This window comes from Carcharodon carcharias, chromosome 34 (assembly GCF_017639515.1).
Source record: "Carcharodon carcharias isolate sCarCar2 chromosome 34, sCarCar2.pri, whole genome shotgun sequence".
NCBI lineage: Eukaryota > Metazoa > Chordata > Chondrichthyes > Lamniformes > Lamnidae > Carcharodon > Carcharodon carcharias.
Genome location: NC_054500.1, coordinates 22447138 through 22459612, shown reverse-complemented (window position 1 = coordinate 22459612; position 12475 = coordinate 22447138). Strand labels below are relative to the sequence as shown.

The window sequence follows — 12475 nt, the reverse complement described above, 5'->3', positions numbered from 1 at the left end:
AGGTGTGCTCTGTAACCCGGGTACCAGCCTCTGGGGATTGCTTTGCACCATTAATGGGTTCCTCATTTTTGCATTTGGAAATAAACCAATGTCACTGGACTCTTCATGACATGAAAGGAGAAAAAGGCAATAATCAGTAGGAACCTCAGTAAAGCAAAATATCAATATTAATTGGTGTGCACAATCTAGGCAATTGAGAATTTGGCAGGAACCAGTTAACTGTAAGAACATTCTTTAGTACATGAAAACTAATTCGCTAGAACTAAAAATTATGCAATTGTGCATTGGTTTGCTTTGTTTCATAAAATTCAAGTTTACCTAGCCAGCCTTTACAATAACCCATGTAAAAAAAATTCATAAGCTCATATACATATATGCCAAGGTTTATTTTACTTTTCAAATAAAAAACATCTCAGTTGATCTTATTGAATGGTAGAGCAGGTTCAAAGGGCCAAACTCCTGTATCAATATTCCTTATGCGTAGGGTGTGTGGCTACTGAATTTGGATGCCAGGGAGAGTTGTATGCTCAATCTCAGAACTATATGGGTGTACCAGATATAAAAGATGCTGCAGATTGAGAGCAGCAACAGATAAGGATTCTTCACTATAAACGTTACCTTTTAAAATACAAGAACTTGTTACTGTTTACAACTAGTAACTTGGTATGCTGGAACATTCCTCACATAATATGCAAGTGATGGTAGCACTTACCATGCATAAGCTCAATTTTCTACCACAGAGCCAAAATTCTGCATTAGTTATTTCAGTGAAAATACTGCTTTATGAGCAGACCTGAATGACAAGCTGCAATGTACAATAAATACAAAAAAAAAAAATCAATGGGCTGTGTTGGCTCCAGAATTTGAGTGAACAAATCAAAGTTCAACTGAGCCACAGTGAATAGTTGAATGGTCCAGGAGCAGGTTTTGTAAAGTGTGAAATGGAGTATGGTGCACGTACACACAAAGGAAGCCAGTCAAAGACTAACAGTTTTGAAATAAGAGTCCAGCACCTTTTCTTTCTCAAAAATATTGATGATTTATTTCATCAAACAGGGCTAAGGTAGCAGAGACCAAGTGAAAACACCCTTAAATCAAATGTAGAAAGGCAGCCCTCACTTATCGCACCTCAGAAATATGGTAATATAGGCTATAACAGCAGGGGAGAGAGAATATGTTCAGAGAAGCCTCTTCACTAATATTCCACAAAATCTCATTTGTCCACTGGAATGTTCTTCAGAATGTTCAATTTATTTCCTCTTAAAATCAAGCAGTAATTACAGTCCATGAAAGTGTTTCAGATGATATATCTTTATATACTGTATAATAAGTCCCCATGTTAATGTAAATAGAAAAAGCCCTCCATCACCACCAAAAAAAAAATACTGCAGCTATTACTCTAACTCAAGGCCAGCCTGTGTCTCACAGCAATAATTCAATGTGGAGTAGTTCCCAGGAGCAAGGAGAATCGAAAAGAATTAAAACAAAACCCACAACAGCACCCGTTTTTTTTTCAACCAGGGACTTGTTCCTGCAAAAACAGTACCTTCACAGAAAATGCCCAGCTTTGTTTTTTTTTTTAAAAAAGGCAGTCTTTTCATTCAAATTAATGGTCACTGCAGTATGTACAAGAAAAAAAAGATTAAATATGAAGAGATAAATATCTTTTCTCTACCTCAAATAAATGTGCTATTTTGAGCTCAACTGAACTATCAAAATGTGTTTTTGGGGGGGGCTGGAAAACAGGTGGTAAATTTCTCCTGATGACAAAGTTTAAACTTTGTCAGGTGCCCAATGTACAGAAACTTAAGTGGAACCGATAGTCACCATACTCCCCCGTTAAGCTTCAAATACTTCCTGGTTTTGCTTTAGAACCACATGATTAACATTTTAGAATGCACATTTGGAACAGCACAATTTCATTTAAACCCCTCTGATTCCTTAATTAACAGCCGACTCAATGATTTGACTCTGGTAGGCAGAGTATGCCCCATTTCTGATTCCAAATTCACTCCCTACCCTGAGGTGCGCACGACTCTTGCTCACTGTAGACAATCCAATGTATTTTATGGATCTGGGGAAAAAAGACTTATTGGATTCAGTCTGGATTTGGGCAATTCTACACCCATCACCCTTGCTTTTTCATGGTTTAGCCTCTTCCAACAATTTATGGTAGTGATTTGGATTTCCCAGTGGGGAGTGACTGCACTATTCTGACAAATGGTTTCACTGGTGCTACAGGTTAAAAAGGAGAAACCCTATTATATAATACCATGGATGGTTTACTCTCTTCATTCCCTCCTGGAAAAATAATTACTGTAGTACCAGTGCCTCTGGTCCCACCTCAGATTTTGGTTATGCCTCATCTGTACTCAAGCCACTTAACAGCAAATGAAATCAAAGTTTAATAAGCTTATATATAATAAATAACTGGCAACTATATTGCAGCAGTAACTCATCATTGGAGTTCTGATGACTCTCCGAAACCACTTTACCCTCATGGTTCATTTAGAATGCCATCCAAGCCTCTCAACTACATTACCTGCCTTTAAACCCACCACCAGCCATTTTTTTTTTAAAAAAAAAGAGTAAGGGCTGCCTCTTCAGTGAGTGTCTTCTGAGCCATTTGAGCATGTGTTTTCCAATGGCTTAACTCATTTTGTACACAGTGAGGATAGTATGGGCCATGCTGGTACACTGAATTAAGAAAAAAAAATGCAAACTAGATCAGCCATGATTTTCAGTAAAAACATTGCCAGGTAACCCAACCCCCTTTAAAGAAACTACTAGTTGGGGGAATCAAGTATATGCCGCACTGTAAAGCTAAGTATCGTAATGATAAAATACATTTTTGTGCTATTCATACATGGTCCATCCGGTGCAAATTTTTTTTTTATATATATAGTAGTAGCTGCAAAAAAACAATTCATTCATCAAAGCAGCTCGTCTTTATCACACTTCTAGATTTGTGGGGGAAAGTGAAAACAGCAGGAATACTAAATATTTATAGTACAAAAATATTTAGTTTTACAGTATCGAGTACACTTGGAAAAATACAAAGGACCCAGTTTCCTATGGAATTTTTAGAATTTAAAATCAAAACCTCCAAATTCCCAGACTGATTCTCACGTTCCTGTGGCACTTATGAACAACAGTTGATATGCCCCAAATGTTTGTAACAGTTCGCAGAGAAAAAAAATATTTGCAGAATTACCACCCAATATAGAAATGGAAAATGGAAATATTTGCATAGATTTAAGACTGAAAGTCATAATATAAGAACACAATGGAATGTACGGTAAAGGTTCCTCAGATGTATGTGCTAACTCCAATATGCTGTATATAGCACTGATTTTAGGCGGTGGTGGGGAGAGCGCGTGTGCGAGAAAGGGCGGGGGGGGAATAAAAGTGGGCTGGCTGTAGAAAGATGATCAGATTACAGGTCACTTTCACCATACAAAGCTGTGGAGAAGGACATGTAATCCAGAGCACCAGGCACTGCGTCAGGTCCTCTATATGGAGCCATCCGGGCAATACAGTATTCAGCTTGATCAGGGGGAAGCTCACGGCGCAGCTCCTCTGCTGTGATGTAACTCTGAAAAGAGAACAAAAAGTCACAAAATGCTCATTAGATTTTGAAACCCCAACCAAGGAAAAAAAAAAAGATTCAAGCTATACTGCTGTCAGGACACTTTTGTTTAAATTTGTTCCAAGTGTGATCAAAGCCACATTATTGCCCATCCCTGGTTTGTGACCCGCCTTCTAAACATTTTAATTTTACAATGGAGTGGCTTGCTAGACTTTATCAGGAAACAGTAAAGAGTCATCCATGTTGTCTGGGATTGGAGACATAAGCAGGACATAAACTTGATGGGTTTTGATTACAGCTATTTTCATTCCTAGTGCCAGCCCACAAATGGCCAGATTTATTAAATTCAACATTTACAACTTGGCATGGTGAAATTTGAACTCTTGCCTCTAGATCACCAATCCAGTACCCTAACTATGTTGCTTAGCAAGGTAACATAATAGTTAAATACTATGACATTAACTAGGGAGATAGCTTACTGAAGTTATTGGGTGGGAGAATTGAACGGAAAATCTTTGGGTTTAAGAAATAAGAGTAATGAAACCTCATTTAATAGGTTTCCCAACCAAGATTCTCAGTTTTTGAACTGATCACCACTTGCAAATAATTTTGGGAGACCATTACAGAGTGATACAGAAGGCAGCCATTCAGCCAATGTCAGCTCTTTAGTCAAACTGTCCATTAGCCCCATTCCCCAACAGTCCTGCACATTTTTCCTTTCAGGTATTTACCCAACTCCCATTTAAAAGTTAATACTGAATCTGCTTCCAACAGCCTCAGGTAGTGTACTACAGGTGGTAACAACTCGCTTGAAATCTTTCGTATTGTCACTTCTGGTGTCTTTGCCAATTACCTTAATTGTGTCTCCATCTGGTTACCAACACTTCAGCCACTGAAAGCTTTCTCCTTATTTACTCTATCAAAGTTGTTCATGATATTGAACACTTTCAACAAATCTCCTCTTAACATTCTGTTCCAAGGAGAATAATCCCAGCTTCGCCAGTCTCCTCTCCACATAATTGAAATACCTCAACCCTGGTATCATTCTATCAAATTTCTTCTGTGGACTCTCCTAGGCCTTGACAGCCTTGCTAAAAAGCGTAGTGCCTAAAACTGAACAATACTCCAGTTGAGGCCTAAATTTTTATTTATATATATATAAAAAAAACAAGCTTCTCAACTTGAACTTCAAAAAAAATTTCTCAATTACTGCACCCCTTTTAAAACTCTTCAAAATTCATTTACTTCCATAAAATGTTTCATGAATCTTCAGAAAACAGGATCTGGCATCTCCTTTTTCCCTTCCAAAATACCTGTACTGAAGCTTGATCGCTTTTGCTGCAGAAATTAAACTAAGAATTCAGTTTTATCTTAAGCATTTAAAAAAAGTCAGGATATAGATGATACTGGCAAAGCTGCATTTACTGCCCATCCCTGGTGATTACAAATGAGGGACTTGCCAGGTTACTTCAGCGTATAAGAGTTGACCACAGGGTGGGCCTTAAGTCACATGTAAGCTGGACTGGATAAGGGCAGCAGGTTCCCTTTCCTAAAGGACATCGCTGAACTAGTTTGGGTTTCTATAATAGAACTTTCATTACCACTTATTCCTGGTGTCAGGCCACGAATTACCAGATTTACTGAATTTGATTTTATCATGGTTGGTTTTGAACTCAGACTTTCTGACCTAGTACCATAATAACTACACTAGCCATTGAAGAGGAATTAAACTTGGTTTCAAAATGACACCAAACAGAATTGCAATTGGTGGTGGTGGTGGTGGGTGTTGTTAGTCCCAGATTATTTTCAGGAATTTTTGCCAGTTAGGAGGAACTCGGCTCCACAATCTGGAAAAGGGGAACTCGAGGGTCTGTAGAGAAATTAGTGAAAAGGAAGTTCAGTAGAGATAACTTTTAAAGCTGAGAGTATTGAGAGAATGGAACTAATTATGCTATGCAATGCAGCAAGCAGTTTTATTTGGCTGGGAAGAGAGTACATTTTTAAGTTACATTTTAGTTTCAAGATTCCTATAAAAAATCTTTTTGCAGCTGCACTCGCCTCAGTCTCTTCCTCCCCCATCCTCCAACAAGCTTTGATCAGTATAAAGTGTTGAGGTGCTTGTGATGTTTAGACAAGTCAAACCCTAACACCAGCACTCCACTCAGTGATTCTGTCAGAAAGAATGGAAGCTAGCAGACTGGTGGCCATGTCAGGGTGCAGGGTGAATTACTTCTATTGCTAGGCTTCATACACGTGAGCTTAAAATAATTTCGTAAAAATACTACTACTATCTGAATATCAAACACCATTCATCCAGCCCAGAAGCAGCCATTTGCATTAAATTATGAATTCAAGATTATTTTGAGTTAAAGTATGCCACAATAGATTTTTTCTAACAGCTTTTTCTTACCAGTTCATGTCCTCATGTCTTTTAGGGGAGCTTATTATTTCAATTAAATTATTGCACTTGTGTTGTATCTCAGCCATTATTTATATACAAACTTCCATATCAAATATTCAAATAGTAGTTTGATAGTACAGGTCTTGAGTATTGCTGAAAAAAAGGACATGTTGAAGCTTTTTGTCTTGTCCCGATGAGTGCAAGTCCCGATGAGTGCAAGTCTAAAATCTTCAACTTGTCTCTGTTCAGCAATACATGCCAAACACTGATGGGCATCAACTACCAAAGCATCAAGGCAAATCCATAAAATGTGGATTTCTGGTTAACAATTGCAGGGTGAGTCGGGAGCTCAGCCAACTTTCCAATCCCTAACTCTGGGTTGCCAAGGCCTGATATAGCCTTTGTATAACCACCACCTGAGCCAAGATTAACTAACTGAACACAGGCCTGCCTGGTCTTTATGGTTCAGCTACTCATTTTGCTGTGAACCAATCAAGTGCATTCCAATGGGATGAACAAGACATCTGACAACAGGCTCCGACATGCCCCACAAATATCTTTAATCAAACACAAGGGCTTTTACTCCACTCACAGATTGCATCTGGTCTCTAAGGCAACAGCTAATAAATCGCCAATGCAATGATTCACTGACACGGAGACTAGCTCAAACCATGCGACTGACAGTAGAACCTGCCTTTACAAAAGACTAGTGTGTTATTTCAAAAATCTGTGAAGGACTTGGGGAAAAAAAAATGTTAGGTATATTGTGCTGTTGATTGTTACTTTCAGATCGTCTAGAAAACTTCACAGATATTATATTTTACGATTCAAAGCTGCAGAAAGAAGTCATTCAATAGTAGGAATACAAATGTTGATCAAGAACTCCAAACCAGATTTATGAAGAGAATTATGTTCTAGATCAGTGTTCATATCTTCCTGTAATTTCTTACCTTGTCTCCTGCCAGAATCTTGAAGGAGGCCATGACTTGTTCAGCTGTATCAGTGTCTGTTGTCTCTCGTGACATGAAGTCAATAAAGGCTTGGAATGACACTTCATCAGTGTTGTTGGGTGCAACAACACTCATTATACGTGCAAACTCTGCTTCACCCTGGGAATTACAGAGTAAAAATATGAACTCCTAATCTTGTCTCAAGTCTCTGTCTTAAGAGGCAAGAATAAACTAGTCTACAATCATCTTTTCCAATCTATTGCCACATCCTTACACTTGGACACCTGCAGCTAGGATACAGGTCAAAGGTTATTCCACAGCATGTCAACATTGTAGCTGAGGCTGGCTGACAAGATGTAAACTGCAATGAGGGAACCAGCAGCATGCCCCTCACCATTTGATGTAGGGAGTTCCAAGCTTGCAGTTCATTTTGACCAGAAGTCATGCCAAGAGTTAAGGAGAGCAAACAGTGCTGGATATATTGCCCAACTATCAAGTGACAAGAATTTTCCATTTCTCTCATTTTCGTCAAAATCCTCCTCAGTTGAAGGGTCAGGAAAACTATTTTAATTGACAATCTCAGTCAACCTGTACTCACTTAACACCCTGCAAGTAATTTCCAACAAGAGCAATAGCAAGCAGGAATTCTGGCACCTTTCCCCCCAACTAGTCTGGAAGAAGGGAAGTCAATTATACCACTTCAAGAGAGGTTCTGGCTGGGATCAGCTGACTAGGCAGAGATTAGAGATTGATGTTGGCACATCTCTAGTCCACAAGCCTCAATATCAGCGTGCCTGCTCTCAGGTCATTAGAGAACCCATATTATTAAAGTATCTTTCTATTCTCCACTCAATAAAACATTTAAATGAGACAAAATTCAAATTCAAGGATACACCCATGATTACCCACTTTATCCTATCCCTTGATTTTTCTAAAAATGCTGACTATTGTAATTAAGCAACCAGAGAACAGTTCTTTCAAGGCTGGGGTAGGTGCAAAAAGAAATCTGGCATAGAAGCTAATGGACTGCCCCAACACCTCATATGGTGGACTTGAGCTTTTGTTTGTTGAAGTCAAAGGAGGTTCTAATGCCTCAAGAAACAATGTAATCTCAGAACTATTCAGGTATTTTAAAAAAGACCAGGAATTTTCAAACAAGAAACTGGCTGGGTTTTCTGCCTGTTCACACGCCAGCCTCGAATCATTTTAACGGAGTAGAAAATTGTAGGCTGGTTAAGTGCATCAGTAGAAAACCCAAGCGTGTTAGACATCAGGTCATAGGAACAAAATTAGGACACTTGAAAAAAAAAAAAAATTTGCAACTAGTGGCTTTTTGTTTTTAAATAAAAATGTCACGTTTCCTAACAAATGCTATTGGTTTTCTGTTGCACTGCATTAAACTCTCTCTGGTCACTTAAAGTTACAAATTAATACCCAGTACATGCCAACACTGCAGAAAATCTACTTAAGTAGTAGACATAGCAGCTTTATAAATTTTGTTTTTTTTTAAAATGAAAGAAAATCTATTTCTACGAAATAAAAATTTACTAAAATATGAACGCTTACAGGTCAAACCCCTGGTATTTCTGGGTGAAGATGTGGAGAAGGGAAGAGGAACCGTACCAGACTGTAGCCCGTAGAGATAAGGAGAGCTCGAAAATCATCAGCGTCCATCAGCCCCGTTCGCTTCTACTCCAACAGGAGTAAGCAAGAGAAAAAAAACACGCACACAAGATGGCACAGTACCATGAACAAGGGTTTTACAGGTCAGACAAGACAAGTACAGAACCAAACCCAAAGATGGGAGGAGAGAAAAAGGAAAAAAATAAAAGGTTAGGGTAATTCAACAAGGAATAAGGGAATAGGTCAGAACACAGAATCCAGGAGAGAAATGGAGAAAAAAAACATAGTTAGATGTTTACTGACTTTTATTGCATTCAAATCATCAATACCTGCTGGTCATTTCCAACATCGTAGCCCAAGCTGATAAGGCAGGCTTTAAACTCTTCTGGTCCCAGTTTCCCGGTATGGTCCTACACGAAGTCATGGTGCAGAGATCGGAGCATGCAGGTAAATGATGTGTACACACAGTGGAGGTTGGTGAGGAGTAGGAACATGGGGAAGAGGACGGCGTTGGTGTAGTTGGTGATGCAGCACAGCATGCACCGTGCACAAAGCATGCAGACAGGGAGAAGGAAAATAAAAATGTCATGTTAGACAAAGGACAAATGAAAAACATTTTTAAACAAAAAAGAAAATGCAAATGAAACCATGAACCTGAAACATCTTTCAGCTGCAAAACAGTGCCAAAGAATTACATTATGAACAATTGGTAAATGCAGCTTCTGCATCTGAAGCTTTACCATTTTGAAATTTCAGGAAAAGGATTTCTTTGCTGCTGAGTGTAATATTTTCTATGTATTGCAACTGCAGCCAGCACGATGCACTCGAGTCAGGTACAAATGCCATCGTGCATCTGGGCTCAGTCTATTTTCCTTAGAACTCAGGAGCTGGAGGAGCCATCCAATCAGACCTTGCAGAATCCCAGGTCTTAAGAGGTAAAAGGACAGTACCTCAAACATGCTTAGGATTTTAATAAGTTAGCATATATTCTCTCAATGAACATTAAGTCCTGTTCATTAAGGTTGGTGTAAAGTACAATTCCAACACTGCAACTTTATCTGTGTCGTCATTGTTTATCACATTGCTGTTCAACTAAAGTATAAGCTAGTACAAGTATCACATAAGCAAACATGATAGCCAGGGTTAATTAAACAATTCAGAGTTGGTCCTCCAGATTTTTACTCAGTTCTACAAGGCCAATTTTACTAAGTAAAATATATTAAACCTAAGAGATTGATTTTAACATTTTATATATTACAATTTGCACAACTTATCGTCCTCTGAGAAGTTGAAACTAAGTGACATTCTCTTTGAAGGACATTAAGCAGAGTAGAACTCCCTCAAGTTCAAAGGCTCAGTATTGTCTATAATCACTGAAGTACATTTTTAAAAATTCATCACATCATGGAATTAATATGCCATGTGTGTAAAAACATTAACGCTGCAAATGAAGTCTAGCTCTGATGAAAGGTCATCAACCTGAAATCTGAACTCTTGTTCCTGCCACAGATTTTGCCTGACATGTTAAGAATTTCCAGTATTCTTATTATTCCAGGACTTTTTAAATCAATTAAACATTTCTTGCTAATATTAAAGAGGTTTTCTACATTATTTGTAAGAAGTTTAACATACTATTCCTCCTGCAGATATCCAAAAATCAAATCAGATTACAATTTGTTTTTTTTTTGGTCAATTAAAACCTAAGGCCAAGCAAAGAAAATTGTGTTTCTCAAAAGGGATTAACACTAAGGGAGCCAACACAGAATGGGTTGGTTTCTCCTGTGCTGTAAACTTTTAAAAGGAACTGTTTTGACGTTTCTAAATTTCATCAGGAATACTCAAAAAAAGATGAAAATCAAAAGATAATAAAATTTGGCCATTCGAAACGTTAAAAGCCACACTTCAGAAACAGCTGCTACAAGTTTAAGACACCGATCAGAAATGGCTGCAGTCCTACTAGATACCTGTTAATAATACGAGGCACTATTCTCAGCACCATGAGACAGTTCCAGCTACAATGCAACATTGAATATGCAGCTGAAAACCAATATTTTCTGCATTCCACTTTGCATTCTCATAACCCACCAGTTCTGGAACTGCAAATTGTGTTTTGCACGCATAACTCAGTCTGCAGCATCTCAGGAGGGCTTCTGGTGAGACTATTGGAACACTGGGTACGGCAAAAACAATTCTGCTTTAAAACTGCATTTAATGGATCCATATAATTTAAGGCCAACAGATCTCCCAGAGGGAATTTGGGTTTGTGGTTGTACCCCCCCACCCCAACCACTGACAATTTGCAACAGGGAGAGGGGAAAATCGATACTTCTGATAGTCACTGAAAACAAACTGCTCTTGAGCCTACTATTTTTGATGGATTTAATTTACTTTAAATTTTATGACGATCAGGTGGGCTGATCTACAGAATATTTATATTCTGTAAATATACTGACTGATAGGAGCCAAACACAAACTTCAGTAGTGAAGGAACCGCCCAGGTTGCTCACTTCTGTCCCAACTGCTCAAGCATTTTCAACATGTTCTGGCCTATACATGTCATGTCTGAGGTAATTTGAAAATGCTGTAAATAAGTGCTCTGCACATTTCACACATCATTTTGCTCCAAGTTTAGCTCTTAAACTAAACCAAGACAAGATTGACATGGTGGATCCCAATGAACCACTTGAAAGACCACCAGTAGAAGAGTGGGAGATATTTTGCTAAAATTATGCAGATTTGGGGGGGGGGGGGGTTGCAAATCAACATATACTGTTCTGATTTAATTACATCTTTTGGAAAGTAAGCTTAACTGCGATTTCTAGGGTCTATGCTTAAAAAAACATTTTTAGCTTTGAACATTCAATTTTGTTCACATGGGGTAAATACGCAGTCATTAAGATAAGCTAGTCATTCTATCACTGGTCGCAGTCACTGGGATTCAAAAATATCAACGGACTTGTGCATACAAGTTTGGGAGGAGGTAGAACTGTGCATTCAACAGCAATATGTAGATTCAAGTTCATGGACAGTGTAAAATTCAGCACCTCAATATGCAGTAAAATAGTGGAAGACCACCACGTTAGAGGCAATGAAGACTGGGCAATAAATGCTTGCCTTGCCAGTAACACCTATATCCCGAGAATGAATAAAAAAAAGAAATAGCCACTGATTATCATTAAATGAATAAAATGTAACACAGCTGCATTACAACCTATTATTTGCTATAAAGTTTTCTTGTTATAAGTACACAAAATCCTGAGTGAACCATCCTTAATCAGAGACAAATCAGTTAACAGTATTATTCTTTTGTTTCCCTCTAAGGAATGTTTAATCTAATAGACTGGTCACGACAAGACATTTGTTGTGCTAGAATGCAAAAGCATACATTTTATATTCTCAAGGAATACTGCATATTTTTCCACATCTGTCATCATATGCACGTTATGCAGCTTAACATAACTAGGAATAGGAGTAGACTATTCAGTCTCAAGCCTGCTTCATTAATATAATCATGGCTAATCTTCTGCCTCAACTCCACTTCCTGTCTGCTCCCCATACCCCTAAGTTCTGAGAGATCAAATATCTATCACTCTCAGACCTGACTATATTCGATGATGGAGCAACACTCTGGGGGTGAACAATTCCCAAGAGTAACCGTGCAAAATTATCCACAAGCAGGCATTTGGAGTTTACAACACAATCATAATTACAGCAATGCTCTAGAACAAAAACCATATTCTCAAATGACTAAATTAAATAAATGGTAGCTTTACAGAGGTGGGGGAGGCCAAAGGGGAGAAAAGAAAACAGCAGCATTGGGGAATCACGTGCTTCTACAGCTAACCTGTTGCATTATAATTCTGAAAAAAAAAATTAACCCAAGGACCCAGCACGCCATATGTAATCCCTTAA

The 12475-nt window shown here is 38.3% G+C and overlaps 1 protein-coding gene across 2 annotated transcripts in view; it reads right to left on the bottom strand.

The window, feature by feature from the left end:
* Positions 1-1019: 1019 nt before the first annotated feature.
* The window catches only part of LOC121272733 (alpha-actinin-1-like), a 108325-nt gene continuing 96869 nt past the window's right edge, over positions 1020-12475 (bottom strand). For both annotated transcript variants that reach the window (XM_041179512.1, XM_041179511.1), the window contains exons 19-21: positions 8893-8973; positions 6941-7099; positions 1020-3595 (exon numbers count right to left, since the gene is read on the bottom strand). In XM_041179512.1, the coding sequence (XP_041035446.1) occupies positions 3437-3595; positions 6941-7099; positions 8893-8973 (399 nt within the window). In that variant the 3' untranslated portion in view covers positions 1020-3436. The remainder of the gene's footprint in view (positions 3596-6940; positions 7100-8892; positions 8974-12475) is intronic.